This window comes from Cheilinus undulatus, linkage group 13, assembly GCF_018320785.1.
Source record: "Cheilinus undulatus linkage group 13, ASM1832078v1, whole genome shotgun sequence".
NCBI classification, from domain to species: Eukaryota; Metazoa; Chordata; class Actinopteri; order Labriformes; family Labridae; genus Cheilinus; species Cheilinus undulatus.
The window spans coordinates 23,850,962-23,871,482 of record NC_054877.1 but is presented as its reverse complement, the minus strand read 5'-3'; the positions used below and the strand labels follow the sequence as shown (position 1 = coordinate 23,871,482).

Below are 20,521 nucleotides of genomic sequence, written 5' to 3'. Positions count from 1 at the left end.
TTCTGCCTTTTCTGATGGTTGATTAATTTTGCTCTAAAACTGTGAATATATGTTGAGCTTTATGATTCCATAAGATTAGAGGATAGGATATTTATTGTAAGTTTACTGAGTACATGGACAAAAATATAATGTTTTACAACAGCAGAGAGCTCATTTTATAAAGACTCCCTCACCTGCTGAGAGCTTCCTATTAGCTAATTAGATACAATTTATTTAAAGCTTACTTATGAAATAATGAAAAATAAATAGGAGTACCTTTAGGACATATATAGCTTTTCTAATGATGCTTTTAAAATTTTCAGGGGGATTCAGGAGTCAATGTGGAATAGCACAGTATAGTGTATTCATTTGATTTAGCATTTTTGCTTTTGTGGAAACATTAATGTTGGCACACTGCTGCAGGAAACAGACTTCAAAAAGGCTTCAAATCGGGGCCCAAGAACGATGCGGCCCTCATGGAGAAGGAAGCCCACCAACATCACTTTCCCAGTTCACAGCGGGGAGCATAGCAGCTCTCCGCCGAGCACTCTCTACCATGTGGGTCTAGGGGTGTTTTAACAATGTTTAGCTCTATTTTCTCCATTTAGCATAAGCCTGTTGTCACATTTGGATGGCTCCTTCATAAATTGATGGTGTGATTCCTACAATTTCGGGACAGGCCTGAATGACAAAATATGCAACACAACATTCGATACCGAGGTGGCTGGCAAGCACCAACCATGTGCACTGGACAGGCTCTTAGTGTAAATGTTTACAACCCCCCACTGAGCTCAGTGCTGCTGGGAGTCACTCTCATCAGGCTGAATGGGATTTAACATTGCCATGTGTAGTCTCCTGCTAGTTCCTCTATTAAAACTGCCTTTGACTTGCATCAAACTTCTTTCTATAACACCCGACTACTTATCCTCAGCACTGTCTCACTGAATTGGCTGTTTTGGGACTGAATGTAGTTAGTCTTTTTGTGTTGCAGTATGTATTTAAGCAGAAATTATGAATTTATTGAAAATAAATCTAAGTTTTAAGGAAATGCATTACAAACTCTCACAGAGTTTTTACATATTTTTTAAGGTGGAGATTATAAGTGCTTTAAAAAGAATTCAGAAAAATATTTTATACAAAACTGGGTGGTTGAAAACCCATGCATTTGTACATATCTTCATAAACTCACACAGTAACATTTTTAAAGCTATTTTAAAAGCTTATAGGTGAAAATGATTTTAAAAGAGGTTACTTATTTTGCAAATCTGGGTTTATAACATCAGACATAGACAGGTTAATTCAAAGTCATCACTTTTATCACTATCAAACTAAAAGTCCCAAAGAAACCAGAACTATTCGCATAAATGCATAAATTCATCACAAACGTACCACAGTGATTGTATGAGGACAGGTTTATTAATGCAGCTTTCAAATGCTATCAGCTGAAATTCAAAGACACATTATAACAGCCTTTCTTTGCATGTCAACATATGCTGCAGGCACTAAATTAAGATTTAGATGAGTAAATGTGAAAAATCAAAATGATGTCAGAGACAACTCACAAAGAATGTCACACAGTCTCAGATCTCGCCCTTTGTCAATGATATCCTCTGTATTTGAAGATAATACACAAGTTGTGTTTGGTTTTCCAATATCTCTGACACTGTGCTAGATAGACGGAGCTGCAAATAAACAAGCATTATTTGTAGAGTAAATATATGCATGAACTTCAAATGATGGATAAATGAAAATAAATAGGAAAGCCTTAACATAACAGTTATATTTTCGAAATCTAAATGGAACGAGTGTGTTGAAGAAGAGCCAAGAGGCATTAAGGCTGAAACTGCAAACCAAGGAGTAAATCGACTTAATGCCATCACATTTCCACCCTATTCATGCCTAAGAAAAGGGTTAGGGAAAGAGATTAGGTTATATATCTGCTGTCAGGCACTGAAGACACCAAGAAGAGAACTTCACCTAAACAGAATGATGATCAAACAGACATGCTTTAACAGACATGCTTCATAATCTCATCCCGCATTGTCCTCTCTCTGCCTTGAGTACAGGTTCAGTAGAAAATCTTAGACAGGGGCAGATTAAATGTGTGATGAAATGTCTGAGAAATATGTGAGGATGCGCAATATAAGGATGCTTGATTTTCTACCCACATGACGAACATAATCACTATTAGTAACACATATCCACATAAATATGATAATTCAAAATTTAAACACATTTATTGGGTTCATATTGGAAATCATCACGATCTGATGGCATAGTTTTATGGATAATTACCGCCATAGAGATAATGCAGCATATGAAAGGAAAGCTTTGAGGCTTCTCCACTCTCTGGGAGGAGAGTGCGTAGGTTTACTTGTGCATCTGAGCTTTTCCCAAAAGGCAAATATGTGGAAAGTTTGGTGACAAGCATCCAGGCGTGTGGTTAACAAGATTGCATCTGCCGAGCAGAAAGTGTAGGATATCACTTAACTCCGTATTTAAAGGGCAAATTATTTTCACATTAAGTTCAATGCCGTCAGTAATCCTTCCAAATATAGACAGAACTATTTCATTTTCAGGAGAAAAATAATTATTCAAACACCCTATAGTGCAAATCCCATTAATTTAGTGCATGACACAGTTTTTGATTTCCTACCACAAGACAAAGCGAAGAAGAATCCAGTAAACATTAAAATCTGTTGTTTTATTTTAGTAATCTGGCTGCTTACTGACAAGTAAATAATCAATACAAATAGTTCTGAAGTGTCTGAAAATAGACGGGTGATTTAAACTGTAACTAACAGCCATGCATTTTCCAGCTGCAGTGCAGTATTGAGGAAATGACACCAGCTTTGATGGGTTGTATAGCTTTTGAGATGAGCCTCTTTATGCCGCTTGCAGTTCCATTATGGCTTTGTTCGAAAGCTTGTTTACCTGCTGATAACATACACTGGTGGATTCAGGAGCACCGATCCAAAATCTGCTGCCAAAGTCACTCAAGTCTCATTGTACTGCAGGAGGGGAAGAATGAAATGTTTATGCGGAGGGGAATGCAAATGCTAAATGTGAAATCAAACTATGGGACCAATAAGGGATCAGAATAACTTTGCCAGGTTTTATTTTTAGCCCAGTTGCAATGCTAGCTTTGTGGAGCACTCTTTCAGTTTAGCCTCTGTGCATCTGTGTGCTTAGGTTTTACTCAGAGGAGAAAATGCTGTTCCAAATTAACTGAAATGTTCAAACTTTAGGCTCTATTTTTTCAGATAGGCTGAGGAGAACATAACCTGATTCACTCATGCTTCATATTACTTTAATTAAACTGACATAATGTGTTTGAAGAAAATCCTTGAATATGGTACTGTCTGTTTCTCATAATATTCAGTATCAAATACCCGGCAGATCAAAAACTGCTCATCAAATCTCATCGTGCTACATCACTTGAAATTTTTGGATTTCACTGTTAGAAAAGCTATGGTCTCAGGTCAAAGGAATAGCCCCTTGGTTTGCATATTAAAGAGGATTTGCTAGACCTCTGTTAGCCATGCATCCCCATGCAGGCAGGTCTCCAGGGGGCCAGCAGGGCCCCACAGACGGGGAACTAGGGGGCCAGGTGACCCTGTCTCTGAGGTTAGCAGGAAACACTAAAGAGGGATGGGCAGGGAGCTGAGGAGCCACTGAGTGCGAGTGTGCAAGGCTGGTGATGGCAGCTGTCAATGGTTTGGAAGGAGAAGCAGACAGATTGTGCGTTCTGTTGGTGCAGCCAGTTCGCCACCTGGCAGGCTTTTCCTTGTTAGAACTTCTTGCTGTTTCTGTTCTCATCAGAGAAATGTTTTTCCTCTTATCCTCTGTGTTCAGGGGAAGTTAAATTTGTCAAAATGTTTAAAGATGTTTAGAGAAATGCAATTGTTTAAAGTATGCTTTGTGCATTCTACACAAAAGCTGCTGTTCTTGTTTTTGATAAAAACAGATTAAAAAGCTATATCTCTGAATGCAAACCTTGCTTTTGGATGATGAACAACAAAATGAAAAAGGCACATGCAATATGAGGATTGAGAGAATGTGCCTTGACCTTATGCTACAATATTTAACTTGGGTTTTAAGAAAGGGGGTATGTTTTAAGGGGAAGGATTTACTTACAAAAAATAATCTGTAACTTTCAAATCCCATCATAGCCGTAAATACTGCTCCATGCTGTTCAGTTGTTAAGAAAAAAAGCAAACGTAAACCATGAACAGCTTAAAAGTACATTTAAAAATCAAATTTGGCAGTCAGTCCTTGTTCCAACAGGATTAAAAAAAAGTCTTTCATTTGATATAAATATATGCAAAGAGAGTGGTGTGGTGATCTGGGTGCCAGAGGTGGCGCTTTACTCTGGATATTCTGGCTTGGGCCTGTAAGGGACATAAATTAACATGAATTAACACATGCATGCAATAAGAAAATAATTAATTCAAGTTATCAGTCACCTCTTCCATTCCAGGAATCTGATTGACAAGATAAAGTAATGTGCAAACTGCTTTTCAAAGCTAACAGCCTGGAGCACCCCTCCTATTAGTTAGTCATTCCCTCAGTATCACACCCGGAATCTGTCATTTCACAATTTTCTCCTATAATGCATATGTGCCGCTCTCACCACTCCACTACAGCAACTGCCATCTAACAAGTTGACACAGAGAATGATACAATTCACGTCCAGTATTCAGTTCCATATACAGCAAGCATCTGAGGCAGACGGGTCAAGAATATGGTACATTCTGTTCTCTCTCTAAAATGCTTTTCCAGGAGTCAAAGAAGCTCGATAAAGCTCCAATGATATCCCTTTAAACACCTAAGATGAGTTTTTAACATTTGGTAGTGTAAAAATGGTTTATATTAATGAAATTATACAGTACCTCTTTTAAAAAATGACTCAAACCAATCTATCTGACACAAATCTTTCTGTAATTTTACAGTTTTTTTGTTTCCCCCCTTTTTTTAAACCAACAAGTCTCTTAAAATGTTCTGAAAGACCAAAACAATCACTAAACACCTCATAAATAATAATTTTCCTATAGCATCAATGTTGCAGTATAATAAGACAGGAAACAGTGTCATAAACTCTTCTAATAGTTAATCATTGTTTCAGAAATGACTGTTTTCTGTCATGCAGTTGTAGTTGGTAAATTGTTAACAAGCTTGGGGTGGAAAGTACAGCAGGAAGCCTTAAGGACTGCTACAGCAAAGTGGTGGCAACATTATTAGGAAACATCATGTCATTGCCAACATTTGGTAATGCTTACAGTCTCTATAGGTTAAATAAAGCTCAGTTTTCACCTGAACAACTTATGATAAAAATGTCAGGTAACGTATTTTAAAAATATTTAAGTGTCAATGCCATGTTAGCTAGCACAGCCTTTTAGCATGCTTTAGCTAGTTAATGAATTTCCTGCTTTTGTGTGTTATTTATGTATTTATTCATTTAAAAAAGATGAATTTGTCAGAGAAATTGGATTAGAACCATTTAAACAAAAAAGTCAATTCTTTGCATTTCTCTACGAATGGCTAACTTAGCCAACATCTTTATTTGCAAGGTAAGCTAATGTATCTTTGTGCATGGGTAAAGCCAAAGTCCCATAGCTGCAATGTTAGTTAGGTTAGCTTGGGGCTTATTTGTTGCAGCTTTTTCTTTCTACGTGATTTTTTTTAACTTGTGGTTTGTTCTCTTTAAGTCTTTCTTGTGTCTTATAAACACATACAGTGACGTTTGGTATGAGCAGTTCTTGACTTGACTTAGTTTGGCTTAGGTAAAATCTAAAGTTAGTGAGCAAGTATTGAAAATAAGCTAGCCAGGCAGTTAGCAAGGTTAGCATTACGTGCTCTATTTGTAGTAAATGTCATAAAACAAGTTAAAGACTAGTGGCAATGCTTTTTGTACGTATTATTGTAATGATAAAAATAAATCAGAAAATAATTAGCAAGCCCTGGTAAGCTAGTCATCATCTGTATTTTCAGCCACAGCTATATGTCTGCCTTCACTTGAGATTTATTTGTAGTAATTTGTCAGAAAAACAAGTTGTCGAAAAGTGCCAATGCTTTTGGTTGTATTGCTATGTTAATTAGGGCTGGGCAATTAATTTAAGTTAGATTAAACTGCAATTTTCAAATCGCGGAAGGTGCAATATTCTTTTGACCTGAAATTTGCATCAAATAGCAGTTTAAACTTTTTTGCAGCAGAAATGGTATGCATTACAGATCATGCAATCATCCACAGACAATTTTTAAAAATAGTCTACAGAAACCCCACTTTTTAATGTTTTTAAAAATTTTTTTATTAAATATTTGAATTAAATAAAAAATTATAACTCCCTTTAACATAGCAATTCCTATCCAAATTTTAATGAGTCAAAATCCTCACAATGAGATATTTTTCGCAATTAGATTATTTTCCCAAATCGTTCAGCCCTAATGTTAATAAAGATAAATTAGAAAATAAGATATCCCATCAGTTAGTCTGGGTAAGCTAGTTAGCAGCTGGACTTTTAGCCACAGATAAATTTCTGCCGGCATTTGTGCTTTATTTGTAGTAATTTGGTGTTGGAGAGAAGTGACAGTTCTTCTTGGTTTGTATTGTTATGTTGATGGAGATGAAATAACTGAGACATATGAGTTAAATAAACTTGCCTAGTTAGCCTGGGTAAGCGAGTAAGCAGTTGTGGTTGTAGCCACAGATTAATTTCTGACTTCACGTGTGCTTAATTTGTAGTTATTTGTCCAAAAACAGGTTGAAGACAAGTGAGCAAGTAGCCTATGTATTGTTATGTTGATAAAGATGAATTTGAAATAAGGTATCCTATTAATAAGCCTGGGATACCAGTAGCAGCTGTGTTTTTAGCCACAACTAAATTTCTGCCTTTACCTGTGCTTTATGTGTAGTAAATTGTTATAAAAACAAGTTGGAGACAAGTGACAATGCTTTCGGTATTTATTGTTATGTTGATAAAGATAAATTAGCAAATACGCTATCTTAGTTAGCCTGGGTATGCTAGTTAGCAGCTGTGCTTTTAGCCACAGCTAAATTTCTGCTTCACTTGTGCTCAATTTAAAATAGTTTGTAAGAGAAACAAGTAGGAGATAAGTGACAATGATTTTGGTATATATTTTTTAATTTTGATAAAGATAAATTCGAAAATAACATATTAAATCAGCCTGGTTAGGCTAGTTAGCATCTGTGTTTGGTTATATTGTTATGTTAATTAAAAAAAATTAGAAAAAAAGGGATATCTAAGTTAGCCTGGGTAAGCTAGCAAGCAGCTGTGCTTTTTTCCTGCCTTCACTTGTGCTTTATTCGTAGTCATTTGTCATAGAAACAAGTTTGAGACCAATGAAAATGTTTTTGGTTATATCATTATGTTGATAAAGATAAAATAGAAAACGGGATATCTCAGTTAGCCTGGGTAAGCAAGCAAGCAGCTGACTTTTAGCTATCTTGTGCTTAGTTTGTTGTAATTTTCATATAAACAAGTTGGAGACAATTGACAATGTTTTTCCTATGTATTATTATGATGATAAAAATGAATTAGAATATGGGATATCTTAGAAAAAAATAGATAAGAAATAAGATATCTGTTTCGTAAGCCTGGGTATGCTAGTAAGCAACTGTGTTTTTGGCCAAAATGAAATATCTATCTTTAATTCAGCCTAATTTGTAGTTATTTGTTAGAAAACAAGTTATATTTTGTGTCCAAAACTCTTGGAAACATGTGATAATGCTTTTGATATGTGTTGTAATGATGATTAAAAAATACACTGGAAAGTAAGATAGCTGGTTGTTTAGTCTGTGTAAGTAAGTTTGCAGCCGTGTTTTTTGCCAGTGCTAAATTAACTATTAATATTTGTACAGATTTAATAGAAAACAAGCTAAATGTTTATTAAATTTCTACAAGGCAAGCACAAAAGCTTTTAATATGTGCTATTGTGGTGCTAAAAATGAACCCCTGCTTCAAGACTACTGTTATTTTGCTTTAAAGTACTTTGCAGAAAGTTTGTCAAATTGCCACCCTTTTTTTTAACTAAGTATGACCAAATGTGCTGAAGAAAAACAAGCTGCAAATCAAAAAGCACAGTTGTCCAATTTGGGTGAAAAAAGCTGTAGAGGAAGATAGTGTGCACAAAAGTTGTTCTGTAGCCCCTGAGTGCGGTGTCAGCCGGTCCCAGTCCCTGCGGCCCTCACCGTGCACTGTGCAGGCCTGATGGGAAACTGACCGCAGCTCAGGACATGGCCTCGTTTGTTCACGGTCCCCCCTCTCTGAAAAGAGTTATGCTGTCTGTTTTGAATGGACAGCGTTTTTCTTTGTGTGCTCGATCAAAACAGAGGGCAAAGTTAGTCAGCAAGTTGCATAGCTTCTGCATTCTGATTCTTCAAGCCTCTTTTGTATGAAGTTTAGCACAATGTTTTACACAGTGTTTGACCTGAATGGCATGCTGGAGGTAGGAACATTTTTCACAACTACAAAATAGAAAGAGGTAGTATGTATTTTTGCTTTTAAGATACTCACTGGGGTTTATAGTGTAATACTAAAGCAGTAAAAGGCTCATATGGGGTTAAAAACTCTGCTGTATTACACAAAATTACAGAGTGCAGTATTGCTGAAATATTTATATGCTTTTATCTGATCTATCTCCTAACCACAAGGTATTTGCCTGTGAATCCCTGGCACTTTTGATATTACCTGAAGGCAAATGGTATATAGATTTATACAAGTTATTTACAACAACAGCCAAGCCATTCCTCTCGAAACTAGGCTGCAGATCAAAGGATTGTTTTGATCTCTACTTAGCATATTTGTTTAACCTAGCCAGTGATTCTGAAAAGTGCACAAGCTTTTCGGTGATATGCAGAGCACCCTTTATCCGTCTTTTTCTTCTGTTAGCTCTGGATTTAAGTACTTTCTGTATTTAGGAGACAACTGGATTTGCCAGCTTTTGAAATTTAGTTGCCCACTGCTAGCAGTCTTGGCACTCAGAAATAGATAACTAGGTATGTTCCACTGCTAATCCTGATCGGCCTTGTAATAGTATTTGCGGACTGTACAGCACTCAATTAGGGCATAATGTGCTATTTTTATTTCCTTTAAGTTGGATTAAATGTGAAAACATGTTTGTTTTTTTCTCGTTCTCATCTACTGTTTACCGTGTGGGTACTTTGCAAAGTATTGTTTTATACTGTTTCAATCAGCAGCACTCTCTCCAGACAGGATTGCAAAATGTCAGGAGAAAAACAATGTCCAAACGCTCTCTAAAAAAGATGCCAGGGCAATCAGGAAATTTTCTGGAATGCTTAAGAGAATGCATATGCACACAATGCCCTAATTCTCCCTTACTTTGGGTTTGGGAAAGATGAGCCCAGGTTTATTGAGAGCCAAAAAAGGGGGCAGATGGCTCACAAGAGGGATAAACCTGGGAAGTCATGCTGTAAATGTGTTTTACAGAAAACAATGAAAGGAGCGGACAAAGCGATTGTGGCAAAGTCCTTTGGAAAATGGAAAAGCAGCTCTCTAAGGTCCAGGACCATGGAGAAGCCGGATGAGCCGTCCGAGGAGAGTAAGGAGGAGAGCCTTTCCAACTGCACCTGTGAAGCCCCCCAACTCGGCAAGAAACCAGTTGGTAAAAGTAACAAATTTCCTTATTTCGATAACATTCATACTGCCCTGCCTCTGGGCTTATTTTTCTTCTGGTAATGTTAATTATTACTGTTGTGACTTGTTTTTTTTAATTGTGGGTTTCTCTCTCTTTTTTTTTTTTTTTTTTTTTTTTACATTTGACTCTATGGCCTGCCATATCCGGTGAACAAACAAACCACATTGTTGGGCAGGAGAATTCCTTTTGAGGGAAAGTGTGTCTCCGATGATACAGTGTTGCCAGAAAAAGACAAAGCAAAAAATAGCAAACACAAAAACAGTCACAGGTGCATGGGAAAAAGAGAGAAGCGAGTGAATGGTCACTGCGGTCCCCAGGAGGTCTTTCAGTGTTAGCCAGTGCGGTGGGTGGACTTCTGACAAGGACGTTGGTTAGCAGCCAGGTGGAGTGTGTAACTGAGAATGCCTCTGTTTATTCTTTTCACATGCTAATGTGGCTCCTATGTGACTTTAATGCGGCAAAACTTTTTCTTGGAGTTAACATTTTGTTGTCGCAATACCTGCTACTGTATCACAGTGGTGGGCTGATTCAAAGGGGAAAATCTCTTTTATAGGGGTTTGGGACTGTGCCAGGGATGGAGATGCATTAAATAAGCTGAATGTAAAGAAAGGCTTTATGTTAGTGAAATATTTTCAGTGCAAACAGGTACAGATGTGCCTTATTAAATCCTGAAAATTATTAGTTATAATTAGTGACATGATTTATTTTACAGTTTATGCATTTACACTGAAATTGACATTTGATGTTAGGAGTGGAAAGTGCTGTTTCAGTATTCATGCTGTGATATCTTCAACTCTATGCTTTCACATATTTCAAATGTATATTTAGTTGGCTTTTATCTTATATACAGCCTATATGTAAGATATAGTTTACAATCCAGGCTACAGTGTTAAAAAGAATATCAGGCCCTTGGATATGTAATAAAAGGCTGCATGGCATCCCAAGTTCTGAGCAAATGCACCCCTATGTGGACAAAGTAAGAACAGTGGGGTATTTAGATGAAACAAACAGGCCATGCAGTATTTATCAAGCCACTGTTTCTCTTTCCATGCATGCTTTCTAACTTGTTAGTGTAATAGGCCATCAATATTGCAGTAAACATACTTTAAAATATATCTTAAGCTCTCATTAGTGGTTCATGTGGCAGCCTCATGTCTAATCCAGGAGCACAGAGAAGAGCAATATGGCCTCACGCTATGGGTCTTTCTATACCTTGTAGTGTACAATCTGTAAATAGCATAAAAGGCATTGCATCTGCCATCTGCACTTCTAGGAACTCTTCTGCATAGCCATTAAAACAAGCTGTCTCAGAGGACATCATTCGTATTTCAGCCTCAACCCTGAATTACTGTGTGTTCATTATAATTATAAGGGAGGAGTGTTGCCAGGCTAGCCTGCAGAATGCCAGGTGCTCACTTCCATAATCTACCATTTTAAACAACTCGCAGCATTAACAACAGTATCTACATGCTATTCAGCCATTAGTTCACTCTGGCTTTCACGCTAAAACTCACATCAGTCATTTTGTACGCCGCAACACACATCATACAGGAAGGAAGTGCAATACTTTGTAGTGTTCCAGTTTCCTAAGCCTGCTTAGGTTATGTGACTGAGCCATGCCGCTGTGTGAAATTTTATCCCGATACTGGCACTGTATCCTTGTGAGGGAGTCTTGTAAAATAGGTTTACTTAGCGCCTTTGCTGGCATTTTCCGAAGATAGCAAATGCACAAACACTGTCCATGATCGGATTAACTGTTCAACAAAATGATGTAACTCTTTGTCTTTCTTGTGTGGCATAGGTTTCTCTGCTTAAGTTTAGTGGTCATCCAGCAGAGAATAGACACATTTGAAATCCAGTCAAATCATTATAATCCATATATTGTGGATATAATAGATGACAGCCCTGGTTAGTCATCCTTTGTCACATAAATGTGACATGTGACTGCCCAGAGTGAATCACTCATCCTAAAAAAAATCACCAGATTTTTTTTCCAGATTCTGCTTCAAACTGCAACAACATTCCTTAATTAACACAAGTCCTAATTTGTAAGGCATTTAATTTTGAACTTAGCCTGATGTTCCTCTTCAGTGTTGAGGCGCAGGATTTAAATTGCATGTGATAAGTGTGAAAGATGTTTTTAAGCAACCATGTACAGTATAAAGTACGCTATGCCAAGTACACAGAGAACATGAATTTGCACCTGAGGACATATAGCTATACATCCAGAGTCACAAGGTATGTCAAGACAAAATGTTAATTACACAATTTATGACAGGAATCTTTTGAAATATCTCCACAGATCTCGCTTATTTACATTTTAATTACTACTATTACTTATTCTTATTTTTTGGATGTGACCATAGCAAGCCCAATTCCTCCCCTACACTAGAAAGAAGCAAAATGACTGTTTTCCACTGGAGGTTTAGATGCTTGTTTATCACTTTTAAATACCATCATCTTTGCTGAAATCCCCTCTCAAAAGAACCTTTCACTTGCTGGAATAAATTCAAATTAAAATTTAAATCCCTCTTTGCATTTCTTCAGCCTTTTTTAAAATAGCTGCCTCCTTTTAGAAAGCTGTTTATGTAGTGATCTGTTCATAATCCAGTTTGTTTCTCAACAGCGAAAAACACAGAAATCGTATTATCACTATCTTGGAGAGATGATGCGAGAAATCAGGAAGTATAAATGTCTGGATCTGGGGAAGTTTTCAAAGTTGTAAAGCTGAAGAATATGGCAAAAAGCCTCTCAATAAAGTAGTCTCTAACACTGCAATTTGACTTGCAAATATACAGAAAAATAAAGTACATTGTGCCCTGATAACTGCAAAACATTTCTCCAACCTTTAGCATGGCTTATGTACAGATAAACAATATGTGCTCATTCAACAAATACACAACACTTGTGTAGTAGAAAACATGCATTTCTCATATGCTGTAGGTAGATGGCTAACAGGAATATAGATTTATGACTTATTATTGAAGTGAGAATAGGAAGATAAAACACTGGTGCTGTGGCTGACTAGTCGTGGATGTAAACAGCTCTTTTTCCTAAAGAAGGTGTTCACCTCGTATTACACAGAGAAAAAAAACAATATCTAATCAGAAGTATAACAAATATAAACACAAAACAGACATTAACATGCACTGCCTTTTCATAACAATCCATTTCTGATCTAAAATGATGCAGAAGAGGCCATAGGGAAATTTAATTTGCCAGAGCTAGATTGGATTTATTGTTTGGAAACAAATTATAATTGTGTCTCCACAAAGTTAACCAAGATCTAAACAAAAGGAAATCAATGACCCACCCCCATTAATCACTCAAAGCTGGCTACTTGTGCTGAACAAACTTACTTCATAATCAATTTCTTTGTTTTGCTCAAAGGGCATTTGCATTTTAGTTCATATCGGCAAGCTTCCTGTATCTGGTGCAATCAAAAATTGCAAGCCATCCACATTAATGGAATTTTTTCTATTAATTCAAGTGCATATCTCTGAATACTCAAGATGATTTTAGCTTATTATGCAAACTACCCAAGAAATATTTTAAAAACAGAAAAAATGATTCTGTTGAGTGGCAGTCCTAACTTTACTGAGGCATCTTGTGCTTTCAGAATCAAAGTAAAACGCTTTTCACTTTTAGTATTAATGACCAAAACAAGCCCATTCCTCCTTAAGATGTTGCATTTGAGTACCCTCAGGACTTTTGAGACCAGACTGAAATGCCTCCTGTTATCTGTGTCTAGACATACTATTACGGCCACCAAGGTCATTATCAAGGCAGGCATTATACACACCTGTTACCATTGTTTAGATGCTCGCTTTTTGGCTGAACATCCAAGCCGCTATCTGGCCACTTATAGGCGTGTCTGCTTCATTGTCTGCCTGCCTGAGTGGAAAAGATGGGCAGGGACCCCCAGAGACGCCCAGATCTGGACGTAACCTCTCAATGACACAACACAATGGGTCCATGGCCTCTGAACCACAAAAGGCAGACATCGAGTGACCAGTCACGCATTGATTTCTTAGATCTGAGCAATCAGATATTGTCACGTGAGGGCAGTAAATGTTAGGAAGCAGCAGTGACCATTAATAACTCATGTTTTGAGCTGTTATTAATAGAGGATACCGTAAATTTAAATTCAACTATACATATTTTTGACATTTAATTCTTTTATGACCTGATCCAAGTGGTTTTAGGAATTGCAGGTAATTTGTCAGCTGTTTCATCAATTACCACTGGATCTTTGCAACGTAGTCTTAATCGTCTCATTTATTTCAGAGTAGGGTATTCAGAAAACAAATGTTGACCTAATAGTAACTGATTTTTTTTCATTGGTACTAATAAGGTACATCATTTACAACTAGAGTTGTGTAAACATTATAAAACAGACAAATTTTAGTCCCTAGCCTTTTTCCTTTCTTTCAGATGAAGAAGATGATAATTAACTTTTATTCACATAAAAGCCAGAAAATGCCTTAATTCAGATATCTACACTTTAGAAATTCAGGTTTGGTCCCTTGGAAAATCTTCTAAAACTAGATTTTTGAAATGTTTTTACTAAAAAATACGTACCTTATTTCAGGCCAGAATAGGCAGGGAACAAGTAGTGACAAATATTGACAGATATATTTCATTGTAAGTAATAAAGTAGAAAATTCAATACAGCTAAGTATGAAACAAAACCTTTCAAGTCACTTTCAAAATAATGTACTTGAAGGAATGTACTTTAACTTGATTAATTAACAATTAATGAAGTTTTAAAATCAATTACCGTAAGATCTGGAATATAGGTCGCCCTGGTATATAAATTGTTGCCTGTTTTTGGGAACTTAAAAGGTTTGAACTGTCTTCTTGCTTGATGATTTCCATTTGGTTTAGCAACGTTCTCAACGTGCAGATTCTGTTAAGCTGTACTCTTTTAGTACCATCTGTTAGTGTTATAGAGTTTGCACATCTACTAGCTACAATACTGTAGTTGAGCTCTATGCTTGTTTGTTGTGAAATAGACTCACAGCCTGTGAATTGCTCTGTTCCCCTCTGCCTGTCACTTGTTTCCCTTACTCAGGGGTGTTTCCAGTTAAACCAGCACTCAATAGTAATAGCAACTCTAACCCTCCACTCCTGTTTTTTTAAATGCACGGTTATAACATACAAGGAAGAAAAGTGGTTAAAAAGTGGCAGCAAACCCTGCCAGTCTGATATGTGTTGTTATGCATCCCAGCACGTTCTGAGAGGTGAAGTGGCTGCTTGCAATACACAATGAATGGCATGAATTTCATCATACTAGGTCTCATGCACGGGGTAGCTGCATTCATTTGCGGTAATGACATTGTGTATCTCAGTTCTTCGTATTGGTGTATAAGTCGCCCCGGTATGAAAGCCACAACTATGTTTTAGGATGAACAAATAGGTATTAAGAGTGCAGCTTATACACTGAATACAGAAAGATTTTGGCTTCCCCGTGATTACGAAAACAAGACAGTGGTGACAAAACAATTATTGTTACATGTAGTAATCCATAGGTTTTGTTATGTGTGGTAAGTTGAGTGTTCCTTCCCTTTCATTGCAGTGGAGTGTGTGTCCCTTTCCACCAAAACAAGCTCTCACTTAAATTTAAGTTAGGAGCCCAGGAAGTCACAGCATGCACCATGGTTATTTTGAAAAAGCGAGCTTAGCAGCTTAGAAAGACTACAGAAAGACAACAGCTGGTTTACAAAAAAATTGAAGCAACCTCAGTCATATAAAACTGCTTCTAAAGTGTCGGACTGGGAACAGGGTGAAATAACTTGCAGAATTTGCTAGCAGTTTTTTCTAACCCTCAAGGGGACACAAAAAATGATTTCAATCAATTGAGATTCACAAGCAAAGTGGTACATATAATAATTAGGAGTACAGATTATCGCTCTTGCTGACTATTTATGCCAGTTTTTGGCATTATGAAGATTGACGGTATCAGCATTTATATTTGACTAATAGTTGATAGAGTCAATCAAAGGTTTGGTGCTCCACTGCAAGGTGCCTCTTCCTCTCTGGCTTTTTTCACTCTCTACAGACTCACCTAATTTCTTACGCACAACACAATCTAGATGTCACAAAACTACCAGCCAATCAACACTGAGGCCTGGGTGGCACTGACACAGGGGTTGTGTAGCTTCACTTCCTGTTTCTTGCTGCTACTATGTTGCTGTGTTGACAGAGCCAATGCTACATTGTTTATTTCTCTTAATTTCTTAGCATGCAGTTTTAATTTTTACAATGAAGTAAATTTTTTGGTCATAACAAATGCATATTGATTTTCAATATTGGTTATCGGTTTGTTGAACCATTAATTATCGTTACAGATATCGGCCCTGAAAAAACAAAAACCCTTTATAATAATCAGGATCTTAGTATTAATCAAAATAATTGTAATTACAATTTTGTCTGACTTGAGCAGCCCTTCTTTTTTATGCATGCAAAATATGGCCCTAAATTTTGATTTTTACATTGTGTAAGTCCATGTTTGGTCTCCTGTCACTTGCAAATCCCCATCTGTGTCCAAATACTTTTTTGTGAAAACTTTTGCAGTCTCTGAACGAAGTTATAAAATATTTGCCTCCTCTGTACTTTTTGCCAGGGGCAGAAAGTAACTTATTACATTAATTCACATTACTGTCATGGAATAGTTTCTTTGTACTTTTACATTGGTTTTAAAAATCAGTAATTTTACTTTTATTCAAGTATATTTTTCAGGGAAGTATTAAACTTCACTACATTTACATATATACAGTTGCTGCGAAAAAATATTTGTAATGATAACAAAAGGCCCATGCTTTCCATCAGTGTGTTTTGCCTTAAACAATACTGTAGAAGATTAATATCCTCATTCTCATGAAGGAAGACTCTTAATTTACACTGTTAGACTGAACAAGTTGAAACTACTAAAAATATTTGTCAAAACTAATTACTTGAAAGTTTTTAAGTAGTGGAAATAAACTTTTTCAGTATGACTCATTTTGAAATATGTTATTTACTTATTTCTTGTCCCCTGAAATTTTCCCATATGTCTCTCAAATGTTTTAATTTTAAACAATCATGCTGTCGGAAGTACGCTAATTTGATTGAATACAAGTGACAAAAATGAAAGGTGCACTTTGACCCATAAATTGCTCTTCCACAGAATTCAGCATAGCATTATCACTTTGTTGAAGCTTGTCTCAACTTCTTCAACTGAGAGAGTAACTTCACTCATGGTGCAAAAGTGTCTTATATCCAAAGGCATCCTGGAAAAACTGTGCATGTTAAGGGATGATTGTCAAAATTTTAGAGTGCAGTTACAAAAATACTCAAAGTGATTGAGTACTGTTTACTTAAAACTAAAGATGTGTTCTGTTAACTCAGAACAATAAAGCTGTATTCATCAATTTAAGATCACAGGTGAGAGTGATTACATAGTTTTAGAAGGCATCATAAATTTTCCGTAGGTTTCTCTTGGAAACTTTCTTAAGAGCAAATTAAACTGATATTGTTGAATAAGGCCCTAGACTTTATGCTCAAGAACTGCTGTGTTTTCTGTCTACATATTGAAAATGCACCCAACAGCATTCTGTTCACCAGTATGTAATTCTCTGTACTTTTTGACATCATAAATACACATGAGGACAAAATTATTCACCCCACCTCATGAAAATTTCAGTTTTTCTCAAGTATTTCAAAGTGCTGTAAAACACAGTGAAGAGTTTTTAATACAGCTTTTCCAAACATCCTAGTTTTATTTTGGATGCTTACATTATTTTACTTTGCACACAGAAATGAAATTATCTCACTAAAACCAAAAACTTCAGGGGTCAAAATTATTAGCCCCCTTTAGAACTAACCTTTTGGTTGAGCCATAGCTGTTGGTCAATGATGTGCCTTAACTTTGTAATGCTCAAAACTTGTAAAATCAAGTTAAAACCAACACTTATTTACACACAGTTTAAAAGCCTCTGAAAGGGTTTCAGCTGTCACTTCAGAAGGCAACATGCCATAAACAAAAGAAATCAATTTAGACTTGAGAAAAAGAATTGTTTATGCTCACAAAGCTGGAGAAGTATATGCAAAGTTATCACAGCGTTTCCAAGTGTCAAGAATTGGAGTGCGATGTATAATAAAGAATTTAACTGAGAGCCACACAGTCCAGAGCAAGCCCAGCGGAGGGGAAAGAGAATGATTTCAAAGACCCTGGGAAGAAAACTAGTGAGAGATGTGTCTAAAGACCCCAGAACAACTGCCAATATACTAGTGAATGACTTAGTCAAGTCAGGAACTGTAGTCTCACAGAAGACCATCACTAGAGCCCTGCACAGGAACAGAAAGACCAAGAAAAACTCAACTTCTACAGAAGAGACACCCTCAAGCCAGACTGAAGTTTGCTAAGGACAACCTGGAGAAGAATTATGAATACTGGAAGTATGACCTTTGGTCAAATGAAACTAAACTAGAGCTTTTTGGCCACAGAGACGTTGCTTATATTTGGAGAAAGAAGGTGGAGGCGTGTCGCCCAAAGAACACCGTCCACACAGTAGCCGTTTTTACGCAGAGATTCCTCAATAAAGGTGAAAAGGAATGCCCGTCTCTGTTCCGCAACAAGCAATTCACAGCACCAGCACCATGCACACCCGAGCTTACACACATACCCGGTGTCCCATAATCAGATGGCAGCCATTGCCTGAGCTGCTGCTTTCAAGGAAACTCGAAACTCTGGATTTCTCGGTTCAAAACTTTGTGTTTCTGAATGAAATACGGGGAAAATAACATGAACATTCATTTTGATCGATTAGAGCCAATAGACTTTTTTTCTTCCATGTTTCTGAGTTGGAGGTCCGACTTTAAGCAGTGTCACAGCACACGTATTTACGTCGGAGGTCAGAAACTTCAGAGTACCGGGCTCACATGAACACATCACGAAACTTTTCAGACGCTGCTGTGAGCTGAGATGTGTCTGCTCTCTCCTCTCCTGCACAGAGTGTGATCAGCTCTCTAACCTTGCAGTCTCTCCAGTTAATCCACATTATTCTTTGTTTTATCCCCCTGTTGTTTTCTCCGATGAAATGATGCTCGATTAAACCACGCTGGTTTTTTAACTCTCCCGTTTATGGAGAGAGCAGCGCACACTCGCTGTTGCAGAATGCCGTGACGTCCTTTCATACTCATTGCGGAAAAGTCTGTTAACGCTCTGATACTACCTCTTGATCCGAATCAGAGGTTGGACGAGATTGACCCCCCAATTGTGGAACGGTCCCTTTCATACAGAACGGCGTTGCGGAACGAAAGTGTAACAGACACGGAAAAGAGAGGCAGTGTGAAAGTAGCTATTGAGACGTGGTGGGAGGATTATGATGTGGGGATGCTTCAGTGCATCTGGACCTGGAAACCTTGCCAAGGTGGAAGGAACCATGAAGAAAGAAGGATATGTGGAGATTTTGAAAGAAAATCTGAAGCAGTCAGCAACAAGACTGGGTCTGGGTCATCGCTTTTTCTTCCAACACGACAACGATCCAAAACATATGTCACTCCTGGTGAAGAACTACCTCCAGAAGACCAAAGTGAGTGTTATTGAGTGGCCTGCACAAAGCCCTGACTTAAATCCCATTAAACATCTGTGGGGTTAACTGAAGACGAAGGTTCATGCAAGAAGGCCATCAAATCTAGAGGAGCTTGAGAGATTCGCCAAAGTAGAATGGGGATTTCTCTGAAGATGTTTTAGAGACTTGTTGAAAACTACATCAAACGACTGCAGGCTGTTATCTAGCAAAAAGGAGACGCTATTGACTATTAGCACCAGGGGGGCTAACAATTTTGACCCTGTTTTGGTTTTTTGTGGAATATTTTCATTTCTGTGTGCAAAGTAAAATAATTTCAGCATCCAAAATAAAACTAGGATGTTTGAAAAAGCTGTGCTAATACTTTGCTTTGTTTAACAGCACTTGAGAAATATGTTGAAATAAATGACATTTTCATAGGGGGGCTAATCATTTTGTCCTCATGTGTATGTAAAGCTACACATAGCGCTGATATAAGTCCATCATTAGTATTATTGTGTTGTGTAGCGGGATCTGTTTCTTTCTTCTAAATGTCTGATTTTGGTTTAAAAACTCATAGACAGAGGCGCGCAGATGGTGGAGTGGTGTAAGGTGCGCACCATGTATGCGGGTGGCCCGGGCTTGAATCCGGCCTGTGGCCCTTTACTGCATGTCCCTCCCCACTCTTTTCCCTGTTTCCGAGTCTGTCCACTGTCCTCCTCGATCTAATAAAGGCACGAAATGGCCCAAAAATCATCGTAAAAAAAAAAAAAAACAAAGCAAAAAACTCATAGACGGTTCAGGGGACAAGTCAAAATTTGTCTGCACTTTGTGTTATCATACATTACATTTTTACTGTTCCCTGTTTTGTCTCCCCTGTCAATAACAAGTTCCTTTTTCTGTGGTTAAGGTCAGGTCATAAACTTCAATCTACCCAAAGTTCCTTTCTGTCTTTCCAAAAAAGACCAAACAGGAAGTCTGTTATATCTAGTTTAAGACAGTACAAAAATCCAAACTGAAAGAAATGAGGTCAAAACAGTGGTATTCACAGTGTAACAAAAAGATTAAAAAAGTCATAATTAACTATTTTAATTGTTTGATAGCTCTACTTTTTACTTTTACTGGAGCAGATTTATAGAGCAGTATTTTTACTTTGACTTTAAGTAACTGCTAATCAAAGTGACTGTACTTTTACTAGAGTACAGTATATGCATCATCTTTCCACACCTGATTTTGGATACCAATTCTTTTAAAAAGATACAGTCTTTGTTATTTTAACGATGATCAAAGTAACGGAAATAATCAAATGCTATGTT

At 37.2% G+C, this 20,521-nt stretch overlaps 1 protein-coding gene across 2 annotated transcripts in view; it reads left to right on the top strand.

Moving 5' to 3' along the window:
• The first annotated feature begins 5,212 nt into the window (after nt 1–5,212).
• st18 (ST18 C2H2C-type zinc finger transcription factor) overlaps nt 5,213–20,521 on the top strand; it is a 56,537-nt gene continuing 41,228 nt past the window's right edge. For both annotated transcript variants that reach the window (XM_041802485.1, XM_041802484.1), the window contains exons 1-2: nt 5,213–5,319; nt 9,447–9,621. In XM_041802485.1, the coding sequence (XP_041658419.1) occupies nt 9,453–9,621 (169 nt within the window). In that variant the 5' untranslated portion in view covers nt 5,213–5,319; nt 9,447–9,452. The remainder of the gene's footprint in view (nt 5,320–9,446; nt 9,622–20,521) is intronic.